We start from the raw sequence: 15,893 nt of genomic DNA on the forward strand, positions 1-15,893 counted from the left end.
CTCCTCCAATGCCTTGCGTGAGTACAAAGCCCATGCGTTGTTCCTACTCATCTCGAACAACGTATGGACAACGACCGAGCTATTTGGAACAAGCCGCGGCCGTACACCCTCTAGGACAACAGTATGGAACTGCTGGTTCACACGCAAAAGGCGCATAATATGTGATTTCAGGCCATCTAGATCAATAGGTACCTCAACCGAACTCTCTATATGTTGGCAGTTCTGAATTGTTACAAGTCTCCCGTGCAAAACTGTGGAAAGTTCTCCATAATAAATATGGAAAATCATACCGTATCTCCTAAATAAATGTACATGTAATAAATAATAAGTACAAAAATAATACTAATTAAATAGTGCAATATACAACTAATATGCATCTTTGTTGCTACTGGACACTATCTTCTACGGTTCTACCAAACCTAAGTGATTAAACTAATCAATTAAATTGATTAATTATATTACTTTAATAAAACTAATTACCTAGATTAAATCACGTAAATTCATGTTACTATATTAAGTAAAGAATCTAATCACACTTACTAATAAAAATTATATAACCCAACTAAATCAATAATTTAAATACTCTAATTTATCAAAATAATATAATTAATCAAATGTACTTGAATGAATTTAACAATATACTGACGAAAGGACTAATATACTTCTGAACGAACTAAGAAAAATCTAATTGCAATTACTAATTAACTACGTAATCTAAGAACTTACCTTAAGGAAATTGAGCGCGGCTGCTGCTCGCGTTGATCCTCTCCGGCTGCCCCCTCTGCTCGAGCTGCTTCTCCTAGCGTTGCTCCGCTGCTGCTCTCTTCTCTCCACTGCTGCTCTCTTCTCTTCTCACTTCTCTCCTTTGCTGCTCTCTTCTCCCTTCTCCCTTCTCTCTTCTGCGAGCCAGGGCTTTTTATTAAGCGCAAAAGCAGCATCCCGCTGGCACGCACACACCGAAAGCATCGACACGACGTGAAAGCGACATGATGCACTGAATTCGGCAACTGAGGTACCGAATACGGCACTGTGGGCCGTATTCGGCACCTCAGTTGCCGAATACAGCCGAATACAGAGTTGCCGAATACGGCCCACAGTGCCGTATTCGGCACCTCAGTTGCCGAATTCAGTGGGCCCGGGGTGTTTTCGGAATTTGAGTTTCCGAAATCCAAATTTTAGAATTTGAGTTACCGAATACGAGTGCTAAATTTACAAATACGTCGATATGTTGTCTAATTTCGCAAATACGATTACGTATGTTGTCTAAATTCCCAAATTTGCCAACGGAGAGGAACATGCAACGACGTCTATGAGGTATGAGCTCTAGCTTGTCGGCTGTAGCTGAAATGGAGCTTGGCGCTCGACTTGTTGACTTCAGCCCTCTTTTTTCTGGCTACCTGCACTGTCGGTTTCGGTGCAGTATCACTACAAGCGAAAGAAAAATTCTATTAGGTCGTAGGTTGAATGATTTATTATTTATTTGTGTTGAGATTATGTTAAAAAGATAAATAAAAAAATTATATGATAGATAAGTATCAATATAAAGAATGAACGATTACGATATATATCATACTCTATATGGAGCTGACTTTTAATGCGTTTAAGTTCCGCAAGAGTGATGTCGATGCAAATACGATGTGGGGTGCAAGCACAGCCACTGTGTTCCTCAAGCTGTAGTTGTCTGAATGCCTATGTGTGGAAAATTGTCAACGACAAAAAGTTGTGAATTGGGTACAGTACTAAAATTTGGGTATATGGGTCCCAGGAATGAGTATTCTCCAGTGGATTTTAGATTTAGAGGAATAGTATAGATTTCGCGAAGCTCCATCTGTTTTCGCCGAAGAGGTTCGCTCTGGTTGATTTTGTTTTTCATTTGTTTTGTTCAAATGCAATTATCTAATGAGGAATAGTTCAATTGTTCACACGTTGTCACTCGGGAGGAAAAGTCTGCAACACGGAAAGCCCCACCACTGCATCCGCTAGGCAGGTTCCACTACCCTATAAAACGCGCGTCGCGACGGCGGGGACTCCGCTCTCTTCAGAGTTCAGTAGTAGCAGCGCAGCACGGCGCAGGTCGCCCAACTCCGCAAGAACCGCAGAGCAGGCGGGAAGTAAGCAAGCGGACAGGATCGGGCATCGAGAGCGAGAGGAGGCCGGAGGAGCAACGCCGCGTTCTCACTCGCTCCCCCTCTCCTTCTCACCCTGAACCGTCTTCTCCGCCGCCACTTTCTTGGTTTCTTGGAAGGGAGATCTTTTGGGCTCGAGGTGCGTGCGTTCTTCCCATAATTCCTCCCTTCGGTTACGGTCTGCTCGCGTCGTCGATGTAAGTTTTTGCGGTTCTTGTTCTTGACTCAATCATTGGATTCTTCTCCGCCTCATTGTCTCGGGCAATCATTGGGTTTTCTGGTGTTCTTTCTCAGCGTCTCTTTGGCTGTTTCCCTTGGTATAATCTTGTTTAAGTTTGGTTTGGTTTGAAGTCTAGACGTTTCTGTTCGTTCGTTTCGATAATTGTAAAAAGATTCTATTTTTCCAAGTTCCCTTTTAGGATAGACACGGTTCTATCCTAAGGGGAAACGCCTGTGGCTTTGTCAGTACTACTAAAATCATCGTCATATGCAAGCATCTGTTGCATCTTGTACAGTAGTTAGTTGGCATGTCGTGATTGCAAAAGTAGGAAGGTGTTATCATCAGTGTAGTTGAATTAATTGTTAGTGAAGCTGAGTAACATATGCAAGCTCATCGGCCTTTCTTCAGTTCCAAAAAGAAAAAGTTTTGATTTGATCGATCCGAGCCATACTTGCTCCCCGGTTATTTAATTTCGATTTTCGTGTAGAGGACAGTTGGTCCAGACAGTCTGTTAGAACTGGATAGGTGCACTGATGCTGTGATGCATGTGGCTAGTATCATATTTGTCCCTTCCATTAAAAAAATCATGCAAGGATAAGTATTTTTTTTTCCTGATCGTACATTCGTACCATCCGCATCATGAAGAAGTAAGGTTGTACAAATCATTACATATTACATGGATTTAAGCAGTGTTCTCTTTTCTTGGATAGGAACCGAAGTTTCGGAAGAAAGTGTGCTGTTGGGGATATGACGAGTCGCTGCTGATTGTCTCGGAGGGATGGCCAGGTTTGGAGGTGTCCTCTGTGCAGTTATCCTGGTTGTGCTGCTCCCCTGCTTGGATGTTACATTGGGGCAAAGTACTGACCCTTCAGAGGGTAATTTCTGGCTCTCATATTAATTTGATACTCCATTTGCCATTCATTTCTTTGGATTTTAAGCTAGGCAGTTCTGAGTTAGCTCTGCCTAGCAAAGCCGTGAGGCAGCGACCACTGCTCCATTGAGGATTTCTGTACCAAGCACCAACGAAAAATTTTGTCGTTCCATATTATCTGATATGTCTTGGCCTCCTACTGATGATTATTTTGGAGCTAGAATATTCATAGTATGAGCTTTAATTTTTGGGTCTTTATTCTTAGTTCTGAAATCTCTGGTGGATGTAAATAAAACTATGCTTCCTTAGTATTGTTTCGTTACATGTGCAAGTTTAGTCAGTGATAATTAGTTACTCGGTCTTCTATATATGTGGGCAGATTTGAAGGGTTGTCTGAAAAAGCTCCGTGAAGTGCCTGATTTGTTGTACTATTAGAAATAACTGAACAATCAGTTTTGGTTTTTCTGTATGATTGGATATATTTGTGAATGAATCGTAACTGATCACGATCTTTCATACAACTGAAGTAAGCCATTGTCACAGCAATAGTGAGCCATGCCAGTATTCACGGTAAACAAGATTTTTAGATATTGTGGATAACACCTTGCCAGTTTGTAGGTCCGTCTATCTACGCGAGAGGGTAATTACAGATGGATCTTTCTAAACAATCACAATAAAGAGGACAATAATTTGTGATCCCATACCATATCGCAGTGAAGCAAAAAAGTTCTCTTGAAAGCACATAACAAGCAATTGTATCTCTTATGCTAGCTAGCAGTTTGTCTGCAGAAAATATGAGATGTTTAGTTCAAAGTTCAAACAGTATTTTCTCACTGTTATATTAGGTTCTTTTGCGCGAATTTTTAAAACCTTGCTGCAATTAAATGGTTTCTTTTCATGATGCAGTCAATGCGCTCAAGGCTATCAAGGGAAGCTTAATTGATCCTATGAATAACCTTAAAAATTGGAATAGGGGAGATCCTTGCAGATCAAATTGGACAGGAGTCTTCTGCCACAAAGTGAATGATGATGCATATCTTCATGTAACCGAATTGTATGATCAGTACTTCTATCTTATTTATTCATCATATCTACACTTCCATTTTTTCTCTCTGTCAGTCTTGGTTGTCATATTTCTGTAATGAGATCTCTATTGAAGAAAAAACAATTTTTACATTTAAATGCTAAGGTCTATTTTTATGTGGCTTATTGAGAAAAATCATATTTTGTTCATGTATCCATATTCAACTTAAATAAGAGCTACCTTTACTGGTAACTAACTGCCTATCTCCCTTGGTGTGAATAATGTGTCCAATCATGTAACTCTAGTTTTCATTGTTATAGTTGACATACTAAGGAACTGAGGCTAGCTCAGTTGGTTAATAGTGTGGATGTACATCTAGACCATCCAGGTTTTAGTCCTCTTTGATGTGAATTTAGGTGCCTATTTTTTCTTATTTATAGTATCATCTAGTTCCTCTAGGTTGGTCAAGATTTTTTTAGTTGACATACTAATATAACATAGAACCTCTATTCTGTTGTGTTTAGTATAATCCTTGTGTTTTAATCTTTTTTTCTGTCTTGCAACAGTAAGTCGGTTACTGTAGCAACAATATGTCGGTTTGCAACAGTATGTCGGTTTGGAGCCTATATAATGGGCTGCACCCCCTCCCCCCGTAATAGAGCTTAGGGAAGAGCTTCGGAAGTTCTGGATGAGTTCCACCTATTAAAAGCTGTTAGCAGCTATAGGTTTTTGGATATTTGAATAAACATCAAAAGTTGCTGGCAACGAGAAAACTCCTGTGTCCAGTATGTACTCGTGTGTATGTGATTCCAACCCACTTATCGCAAGATTGAATCCAACAATTGGTATCAGAGCCAGGGTTGATCGATCCCGACGATGTCGGCTCCTACGAGTGGTGCGACTTTGAGTCCCCGGAGGCTATTCAATTGCCGTAGCTCCCCATCGCCATCGCCATCGCCATGATGATTGCGATGCCAGGGCGTCGGTGGACGCGATGTGGTCATCCAGCGTGTGGTTAAGGAGATTGTTGGCGCATCGTACCCAATCCTCACACGGAGCAACTAGGCTGAATAGAGCCTGCTTATGAAGGTCATGCTGTAGGCTCGTGGTCTCTAGGACGCAGTGGAGTTTGGCGATGCGAATTTCCAGGAAGATCGCATGGTGTTAGAGGTACACCTGTTCAAAGGCCGGGTCGGACTTCGACTTTTTGGGGTTTCTTGGGTTTTTTTGGGCCGGTCTCGGACTTTTTCAGGTTTTTTGGGGTTTTTTTTGGACAGGGCTCGGACTTTTTCGAGTTTTCTCCGGTTTTTCTGGGTTTTTTGGGTTTTGGGCCTATGTTTAATCCTAAGCCCTGGCCAGAAAAATCTGTAGGCTAGGAAGTTAAATCTGGCCCTATGCACTGGTTGGGCTAGGTCGGGTCAGACTTTTTCTGGCCGGGTTGGGTCGGGCTTACCGGGCGGAGCTGCCCATGAGCAGGCCTAGCTGGAAGCCATCCTCCATGCCGTGCCCCAAGAGTTGATTTGCACACTCGCTGTCAAAACAAGCGCCAAGCAGGCCTCGAACGCCATCACATTGATGCGCATCAGCGACAATCGTGTCTGCAAGGCCTCGGGGCAACAACTGCGGCAACAATTCGAGGCAATTTTCTTCTGTGACGGGGAGACGATTGACGATTTCATGATGTGTCTCTCCGGCCTCGTCACCAACCTCGCCACGCACGGAGAAACGATGGAAGAACAAAAAGTGATAGAAAAATATCTACGAGTTGTCCCTAAGAGATTTTCACAGACTGCTCTGTCCATTGAGACTCTTCTCGATCTCTCGACACTCACGCTGGAGGAAGTGACTCAGAGGCTAAAGGCGGTGAAGGGTCGTCTCGATCCGAAAGAATCCCTTGCTATCGGCGGAAAGCTCCTCCTCCAAGGAGCAATGGCTCACGCGCATGAAGGAGCGGAAGTAGAGCGAAGGGTTCTCAGGCAACGGCAATGCCCGTCGCCATATGCGCGCATCGCAGATGAAAGGGGGAGGCAGCGGCTCCGATGGTAAGGAGGTCGCGCGTAATCTCTCTCACGACAAGTGCTGCAATTGCGAGCGCTATGACCATTAGGCTAAGGACCGCCGATCGCTCAAGAAGGTGTAGGCTTATTTGGCCCAGGACGAGAAAGAAGACGAGCCTGCGTTCCTGATGGCGCAGGTGTGCGCTCTCAGTGATGCGCAGGAGCCACCGCCAAGCCACGTCCACCTCGACAAGCCTCACGCGCAAGTGCACCTTGGTACCAGCGATGACGGCGAACACCTGGAGGGATGGTACTTCGACACCAGGGCACCAACCACATGATGGGTCGCCATGATGGCTTCGTGAAGCTTGATTGAGGTGTGGTGGGCTCCGTCCGTTTCGAAGATGGCTCGATGGTCGACATCCACGGCCGTGGCACCATCATGTTCGCTGGAAAGAACGGAGAGCACAAGGCATTCGCTGGAGTCTACTTTATCCCACGGCTGAAGAACAATATCATCAACGTGGGCCAACTGGACGAGGGGAGCTCTAAGGTGCTGATCGAGGACGGCATCTTGCGGATTTAGAACCACCAGCGCTGCCTGCTTGCCTAAGTTCGTCGCGAGCGCAATCGGCTGTATATCTAGCGCCTCGACGGTGCTCGTCCCATCTGTCTCGTGACACGCCACGACGAGAATGCCTGGCGATGGCACACGCGCTATGGCCACATAAGCTTCGATGCACTTCGGCGACTGGCGCGCCATGAGATAGTGTGAGGCCTGCCGCAGCTAGAGCATGTCGAGCAGCTGTGCGACACATGCGTCACCACTAAGCACTGCCGAGCTTCGTTCTCGTCACAGGTCAAGTATCGGGGGAAAGAACACCTCGACCTCGTCCATGGAGATCTTTGCGGTCCCATCACGCCGACGACACCAGGTGGACATCGATTCTTCCTGCTGATGGTGGACGACGCTAGGCGCTCCTGGCTACGAAGAGCGAGACGGCGGTGGCGATCCAGGCGGAGGTGGAGAGCGGTTAGAAGCTTCATGTCCTATGCATAGACAATGGCGGCGAATTCATGTCCATTGAATTCACGCGCCACCGCGCGGATTGTAGCATCCAACGACACTTCTCCACGCCGTATAGCCCACAACAGAACGGTGTGGTGGAGAGGCGCAATCAGTCGATCGTCACCACGGTGCGCGCGCTCCTGAAACAGAGGGCCATGCCAGCGGAGTTTTGGGGAGAGGCGGTAAACACCGCTGTCTTCCTGCTCAATCGTACATCGACGAAGAGCCTGGATGGCATGACGCCATTCGAGGTGTGGCACGACGGAAGCTGGCGGTGAACTTTTTGCGCACCTTCGGCTGTCTGGCATATGTCAAAGAGGTGTGACTGCATCTGCAGAAGCTTGATGATACGAGCATGCCCTGTGTCTTCATCAGGTACGAGCGTGGCGCGAAGGCGTACCACCTTTATGACCCGAGCACTAAGTGCGTCCGCGTGTCATGAGATGTGATCTTCAACGAGGACACCGGATGGAGCTGGGAGGCGAATGCAGCTGTGAGCGTGGCTTCGTCAAGCGACTTTACCATGTAGTTCATGGTGAGTTAAGTCCATCTCCCGGCGACTGACGGGCCCACCTCAGTCGGAGGACGAACATCCGTCGGTTCGTAATAGGAATCGCCACCGCGTCCTAGGGCCCGTGATAGCGGCGCTAGCGGAAGTGGTGTTGGCGATGGCGGCGACCTGGTGGTACGGCGAGTGGTGAAGGAGATTGACTGATCGACTGCGTACTCGACGCTGACGCGGACCAATTATGCTGACTGGTCCCTCATGATGAAGGTCATGTTGCAGGCGCGAGGTCTGTGGGACGCAGTCGAACACGGCGTCGACGACGTTGAGGAGAATGGGACATGGACGTTGGTGGAGCTACCGCGTGGATATTGCTCGATCGGGTTCAAATGGGTGTTCAAGCTCAAGAAAGATGAAGCTAGGGCTGTGATCAAGCACAAACCAGCCTCATCGCTAAGGGCTATGTGCAGCAGTCGGACGTGGACTTCGATGAGGTATTCGCACCTGTTGCCCGTATGGAGTTCGTGCGCTAGCTGCCAAAGAGGAATGGCCACTCCATCACATGGATGTGAAATCGACATTTCTCAACGACGAATCAGAGGAGGAAGTGTATGTTGCACAGTCACCAGGGTTTGTTGTCCCCAGAGAAGAGTACAAGGTCTTACGGCTGTGGAAGACGCTCTACATCCTGCGACTGTCACTACGAAAAAGCAGAGGAGGAACGGCTGCCTGGCTACAGCAACAACGACACAATGCTTAGGGAGAATATTGTTAGTATAATCCTTGTGTAGTTTAATCTTTTTTTTTGCTTTTGTTACTGTAGCAACAGTATGCCAATTTGCAACGGTGTGTTGGTACTGTAGCAATAGTATGCCGGTTTGTAGCAGTAAGTCGGTTACTGCAGCTACAGTAGGTCGGTTTGGACCCTATATAATGGGCTGCACCCCCCCCCCGGGCCTAGTAGAGCTTCGGAAGCTTTGGATGAGCTTCACCCGTTAGAAACCGTTAGCATCTATAGGCTTTTGGATGTTTGAATAAACATCAGAAGCTGCTGGTAGCAAAAAAACTCCTGTGTCTAGTGTGTGCTCACGTTTGTGTGATTCCAACCCACCTCTCGCAGGATCGAATCCAACATGTTACTCCTTTCGGCCTAAGTTCACAACTCCTAGTCATTGCTTAGGCTTCTTTCCTAAGGCTTTTGTTTATTTTGACATAAAAGGTATTTTGTAATATTTATTTACCTTTTTATCTCAATATAATATGGAAAATAATAATCCAGTATCTCAGAAAGTCATTTTCATTCCTGTAATATTCAAGTTGTTCCTAATGGCATTATATTTTACTCCATGCAGACAGTTGTTTAAGAGGAATCTCACAGGTTCTTTGGCACCAGAGGTCAGTCTTTTATCTCAGCTGAAAACATTGTAAGTTCCGATTTTCAAACTTGCTCATTTTCTTAAGTTCTGCATTTCATAAATATTAATTTGTACTAGCTTCACTTCACTATCTCTTCAAATTTCAATGCGTGCATAAGTGCATGGTGCCATACTAATGTTTATTCTCGATTTTCAAGCTATTGTATCATATATTAACTCACTGTTGTTTTTCTTGAAGGGATTTTATGTGGAACAACTTGACTGGTAGCATACCAAAGGAGATAGGCAACATTACTAAACTGAAACTTATGTAAGTTTTTTTTCTATTATTTTTCTTGCCTTTCATTTAATCGTTCAGCATGTCTTAATCTTACTGTGTACATAAAAGAACATCAGTACGACAGTTTTGTTCCTTATTTATAAACATTCACACCAACATCTGAATGCAAATCTATTTAACAACATTAATTTGGTTAATTTTTCATGCCTTTTGCAGACTATTGAATGGCAATCAGCTCTCTGGTACTTTACCAGATGAGATCGGCAACCTTCAAAACTTAAACAGATTACAGGTTGACCAAAACCAAATATGTGGCCCAATACCTAAATCATTTGTCAACTTAAGAAGTGTAAAACATATGTAAGAATTGTTATTTCTATTTTCTGCGCTTTTCCATTTAATTTGAACGTATTTCTAACCTTAATTGTCTTGTTCATTTTAGTCACATGAACAATAATTCATTAAGTGGGCACCTCCCATCCGAACTGTCCAGATTGCCTGCACTTCTTCACCTGTATGTGGAGGTCCACTTATTTCTGAATTTTTCTTCTTATGCAAACTATAGTATGAAATATGGAATTATTTTCGTTCTGATACTGTATCTAAACTTTGCAGTCTTGTTGACAATAACAATCTGTCTGGACCTCTTCCTCCAGAATTAGCCGAGGCACCTGCTTTGAAAATATTGTATGAACTCCAATTTTCTTGCAAGAGATTCATATTTATCTAACTGTGATACTCAGAGGAAAGTTGCTTATAATAGCAACATATACTTGTTTCTTACATTCATATCTTTTGGTTTCTAGTCAGGCTGACAACAATAACTTCAGCGGAAGTTCCATCCCTATGACATATGACAACATATCCACACTACTAAAACTGTAAGAATGACCTATTCTGTTATTCTTGTTATTTTTCTGCCTTTCCCACTTACTATATAATAGTAAAAAACTGCAAATACCTTTCATACATCATATTGTAAGTTAGTTTCGGTTCAGAAGGTAACTACAAGTATCCGTCATGCCAACATCCAATGTCCATAATGCTTACACATAATAAATTAGTCAAAGCTGAGGAGAGTATTTCTTGTGTTATCAGGAGTCTTAGGAACTGCAGCTTGCAAGGAACTGTTCCTGATCTGAGTGGCATACTTCAGCTTGGCTATTTGTGAGTACATTGGACCTACTGAACTACATCCTTGTATTAGTTCTCCAATAAATGTCTTTAGCATTGTGACTACTGACTGCTACTTTGAACGTGGCTCTTGGGAATGTTAAGGTCAGAGAATAAGATTAGAGTAGTTTTGCCTTTACGATGGTCAATGGGCGACCAAATTTTCAGTTCGTGCAGTTCAGGAAATAACTGCACATGTCTTAACTAATTCTCACGTGCATTTTTCAGGGACCTCAGCTGGAACCAACTGACAGGATCGATACCAACTAATAAGCTTGCTTCAAATATCACTACAATGTATGTAGCTACGATAATTTTCTCTATTTTCCTTCCATTATCGGGCTAATTTTGAGTTACATTGCAGTGATTTGTCGCACAACATGCTTAATGGAACTATCCCTTTGAACTTCTCAAGGCTTCCTAATCTTCAGATATTGTAAGTGTAGCTTGCTAAATATAGCTCCAAATAGCTTTGTGTTGAATATGAATATGATTTTGTATATGATTCTGTTTATTTGAAATTTAAATGTGGAATTTTCAATGCATCTCATTTAGTGAAGACGTTACATTGATATCTGACGGTGCACCTTTTAATCTGCTCATAATTAGTTTAAAGTCTGTGCTCATTTTATCTTGATCAATTCAAAATCACAATAGGTACGACTTGCATTAAAAAATTGCATTTGCAAATAGGAGTACATATGCTAAAGTTTTCAAGCCATCATATAATTTGTTATGTTTTATTCTTCTTGTATCACGAGAGAACTTCATTTTACAGGTCACTTGAAGACAATCATCTCAATGGCTCTGTTCCCTCGACAATCTGGAATGATATCATTCTTACTGGAAATAGAAGCCTTGTTCTGTACGACCCTTTTTTTCAGAAGTATTTATTTTCAGCTGCTTCTAACTATAGATATGTAATATATATTTTTAATAATGCAGGGACTTCCAAAATAACTCTCTCAAGACAATTCCAGCTGCATTTGATCCTCCCCAAAATGTTACAGTCATGTATGTTCTCATGCATACATGCAATTGATTGCAAATTTGTATTCTACATAAGCATATCCATAGCCTATGTTCAGTTGCATGCTTAATTGCGATTATGCAAGTTTAATAGCCATTTTTTCAAGAATGCGTGCAATATTAATAGCTGAATTGGGCATTTGATGGTTAACACTGTCTCATCTGTCAAGTTCGAGCTGGTACTTAACTCCTTTCTCCTTTTGAGACCTAGCTTTTACTGATCTATGTAACAGTTGAGACTGCATTGTTAGAACTTGACAATATTTTTCACATCCTACACTTGTACTATTTTGTTGAGGGAAACGGCACTTGTATTATGTTGCATGTGTGAAAATCAGAATCAGAACTGAAGATTGCACTTTCCTCAGGGACAAAGGAAATACTTCGTTTCTCTTTTGACTGAATTTCTCATTTAATGGATAGTAATCACCACTGTTTTCATTTTGTGCAGGCTATATGGAAATCCTCTGTGTGGGAATACTAATGCAGCTCTGATAACCAACCTTTGCCAACCCCTGTCAGTAAACCAGCAAACATCGAAACATGAACAAGGCTCCAACTTAAATTGTGCACCTTGCCCAACAGATAAAAATTACGAGTACAATCCATCATCTCCTATACCTTGCTTTTGTGCCGTTCCGCTTGGAGTTGGACTTCGGCTGAAGAGTCCAGGAATCACAGACTTCCGTCCCTATGAAGACGCCTTTGAGATCAACTTAACCTATTTGTTGCAACTGTTTCCTTACCAGCTAAATATTGAGTACTACATATGGGAGGTTGGTCCAAGGCTCAATATGCATATGAAGTTATTTCCAAGTAATACAAGTTTATTCAATATGTCAGAGGTTATGCGACTCAGACACGTACTTGCTGGTTGGGAAATTACCCTTTCAGATGTGTTCGGTCCATATGAGCTTCTCAACTTCACACTAGGTTCCTATGCAGATGGTATGCTCACTTTAAAGCTATTAATTCTAGTATTCAAAACTTTCAGTTGATATGAGTTGCTTTTAGCTTTTGTTTAGTTTTCCAGCCAGAACAAAAAAATAGGATAGCAGGACTTGAGGGGAGCTTCTGTGTATTTTTCTTGTGATATTATATTGGCGTGAGACTTATTTGTTCTTCAGAGTACACGATGTCAAGTTTTTACAGCCTTTCTGTTAGCTTGATTAGCAGCATGTTGTGGTTAACGACTGCATGAAACAAAATAGCCTATAATATTTCCTCGCAAAAAATATATTGCCCACTTTCATAAATACTGCTGAAGATTGTTGTAGAAGGTAAAAGAAAAGGTTGTTTTCTTTTGACCGAAAAACTGTGAGTTCCCCATAGTGCAAGCCATTTTATAGATTTAAAAAAAAAGAGTATTTACAAGCAGAAAAACAAAAACAAAAAGAACAGAGAGAAAGGTTAGAAGAAAAAGGAAAGGTTATAATGTTTCATTTTTAGAGGCAAAAATTGAGTAGCAATTCATTTTTTCCTTGACTTGTGTTTCATTGAATTTTATTTCCACCACACTAGCTTTTCCCAATTACTTTAGTCTATTAGTGCTAACAAATATTTTATGTGTTGTACTATTGCAGAACTTCCAAATACAGCTTCAGTAGGTTTAAGCAAGGTGGCACTGGGCAGTATCTTGGCAGGCACAATGGCTGGCGCTATTGCACTTTCTGTGGTAGTTACCACCCTTATATTGCGACGGCGTTCAAGATATAAAACAGTCTCAAAGCGATCATGTAAGCTATCATACTTTTGTGAGAAAAAACTTCCACACCATATACAGTTTTAGGCATATTTAATTGGCTCTACCGTTCTTGGCACTTTTATTAGAAATAAGATACATGCTCTAGCCGTGCACATGATTGTTGCTTCGCTTTAAGATCATTGCACATCCGGTTGTGTGAGTGAACTTTTAGCCTCGCTAGCAGACAGCTCGCTCAAGAGATAGCACCTGAAGATACATATCACACCTTTTGCAGTGTCGAGGTTTTCTGTCAAAATTGATGGTGTAAGATGCTTCACATTTGAAGAAATGGCTACAGCCACAAATAATTTTGACCTATCAGCCCAAGTTGGCCAAGGAGGTTATGGGAAAGTCTACAAAGGTCTTATAGCCGATGGAGCAATTGTAGCGATCAAACGGGCACATGAGGATTCTCTTCAAGGTTCAAGGGAGTTCTGCACAGAAATAGAGTTATTATCAAGATTGCACCATCGCAATTTGGTTTCATTGGTTGGCTATTGTGATGAAGACGACGAACAGGTGCAAAATTTTGATTTGAATTATTTATTTAGAAATGATATTTTGTCAGTATCATCCTGATAAGCAGATGTGCATGATTCTATAATCTAGAATATCCATAATGGTATTTTACTGCTCATTCGAAATTGTGTTTTACAGATGCTGGTTTATGAATTCATGCCAAATGGTACTTTACGTAATCATCTTTCTGGTAAGTACTTGGTGCATCCCATTTCAAAATATATATCTAGCTATTATATTAGGTCTGTGCGCCAGTATACCACAATCCTGGCCTACCCAAACTGGGTGTTATGGACTTTGAAATCAAGATCAGCTATTCCGCAAGCAGTTTTCTCAATACTATAATTTGATACGTTTTCATTAGTGACTTATGGTTGGAACTGTTGAAAGTGTATTGTGTAATGCTTGGACCTGTTATCAATATTGTTAATCTACATTAAGCACCTCTCCTTATTTTACAACATTTGTCAATCACAGCCAAGTCCAAAAGATCTCTCAGTTTTGGTTTGAGATTGCAAATTGCATTGGGTGCCGCAAAGGGAATTTTGTATCTACATACTGAAGCAGATCCCCCTATATTTCACCGCGATGTGAAGGCCAGCAATATTTTGTTGGACTCCAAATTCGTTGCGAAGGTAGCTGATTTTGGTCTCTCAAGGCTTGCTCCAGTGCCAGATGTTGAAGGGACATTACCTGCTCATGTGTCCACTGTTGTTAAGGGCACTCCGGTAAGTGTTAGTCACATCGGCAATATTACTGTTATCATGCTTTCTTATGCAGCTGTACTATATATCATTACAATTTTGGCAGGGCTATCTTGATCCAGAGTACTTCCTAACTCATAAATTGACGGACAAGAGTGATGTCTATAGCCTTGGGGTTGTGTTTCTTGAAATGTTGACTGGGATGAAACCAATTGAGCATGGTAAAAACATAGTGAGAGAGGTACACAATCTTAAACTTTGGATACATACTGCTTTTAAATGACAGTCCTATTCTCATAAAAAAATGACAGACCAAAACAGGTTGAAAATCCATACGCCTAGACCGTCTAGTATTATCATGAAATTTGTTTTGTGCTTGCTTTTGTAGAATGGAAAGTATATGGCACAATCACCACACCACCAATAGGCTGGGATGGCTTTTCATATATAGTCAGCCAAGAGCCCAGATTAGGAAGTTTACAGGATCCTCAATTAGAGGGGCTAATCTAGGCAGGTTACAAATATGCATGGCTATACAATATTCTCTAATAGCTTTGAATAAAAAACCACACATGGCTAAGCACATAGGAGTATGTAGTTATGTACTGAAAGAAGTGCATTTTACTATTGCCGTAGGTAAACTCAGCTTGCCAATCAGGCAATATTTCTGAAATCATCGACAGTCGGATGGGCTGGTGCCCTCCAGAATGCATCGGGAGGTTCCTCTCCCTAGCAACCAAGTGCTGTCAGGATGAGACTGATGCTAGGCCTTCCATGTGGGAGATCGTCAGAGAACTTGAGGTCATCTTGAGGATGACTCCTGAAGAGGACCTTGTTCTGCTGGAAACTTCCGAGACAGACTCAACTGAAGGGAGTAAATCATTGTCAGCTTCAGCATCCGGGACTCTCTTCGTCTCTTCGCAAACCTCTGGTAGTCTTGATGCAAGCAGTGGCATGCTTTCTGGAAAGCTGATTCCTCGGTGAAGTGATCTTGGTATTTTCATTGTGTAATTCTTGTGAATATGCAATGTTCTGTAACATTGTAGACTTACCACTCTAGGTCCCCTGGTTTGTAAATTATTCAGCCGGATGTAGAGTAGAAAATGATGTGCGACACAGGAACATTGCTGACATTTCCATTCAGCTTTTCTTTAAACATGTTCGGGGCATCTTAGGTATTGAGGAAGTTAACAAGGTTTCGCTACACACATAATGGCATTAGCAATGATTCTCACTTCATAGTCTTCCAAGAAATG

General features: G+C 42.4%; 1 protein-coding gene across 3 annotated transcripts; it reads left to right on the forward strand.

The window, feature by feature from the left end:
• The first annotated feature begins 2,017 nt into the window (after positions 1 to 2,017).
• On the forward strand, positions 2,018 to 15,795 carry LOC133884520 (probable LRR receptor-like serine/threonine-protein kinase At1g06840). Of its 3 annotated transcripts, none has more exons than XM_062323965.1 (21): positions 2,018 to 2,265; positions 3,057 to 3,221; positions 4,124 to 4,271; positions 9,165 to 9,236; positions 9,427 to 9,498; positions 9,685 to 9,828; positions 9,911 to 9,982; positions 10,084 to 10,155; positions 10,275 to 10,349; positions 10,567 to 10,635; positions 10,870 to 10,938; positions 11,006 to 11,077; positions 11,420 to 11,506; positions 11,587 to 11,655; positions 12,122 to 12,618; positions 13,254 to 13,406; positions 13,650 to 13,933; positions 14,072 to 14,123; positions 14,411 to 14,661; positions 14,744 to 14,878; positions 15,274 to 15,795. In XM_062323965.1, exons 2-21 carry the CDS (start codon positions 3,125 to 3,127, stop codon positions 15,619 to 15,621), a joined length of 2,838 nt encoding a protein of 945 aa, XP_062179949.1. In that variant the 5' UTR covers positions 2,018 to 2,265; positions 3,057 to 3,124; the 3' UTR covers positions 15,622 to 15,795. The 3 variants fall into 3 exon arrangements, with proteins under 3 accessions (XP_062179949.1, XP_062179950.1, XP_062179951.1); XM_062323966.1 differs by lacking the exon at positions 2,018 to 2,265 and adding an exon at positions 2,301 to 2,323; XM_062323967.1 differs by lacking the exons at positions 2,018 to 2,265; positions 3,057 to 3,221 and having other exon boundaries at positions 4,171 to 4,271; positions 9,165 to 9,207.
• Positions 15,796 to 15,893: the final 98 nt, after the last annotated feature.

This window comes from Phragmites australis, chromosome 11, assembly GCF_958298935.1.
Source record: "Phragmites australis chromosome 11, lpPhrAust1.1, whole genome shotgun sequence".
NCBI classification, from domain to species: domain Eukaryota; kingdom Viridiplantae; phylum Streptophyta; class Magnoliopsida; order Poales; family Poaceae; genus Phragmites; species Phragmites australis.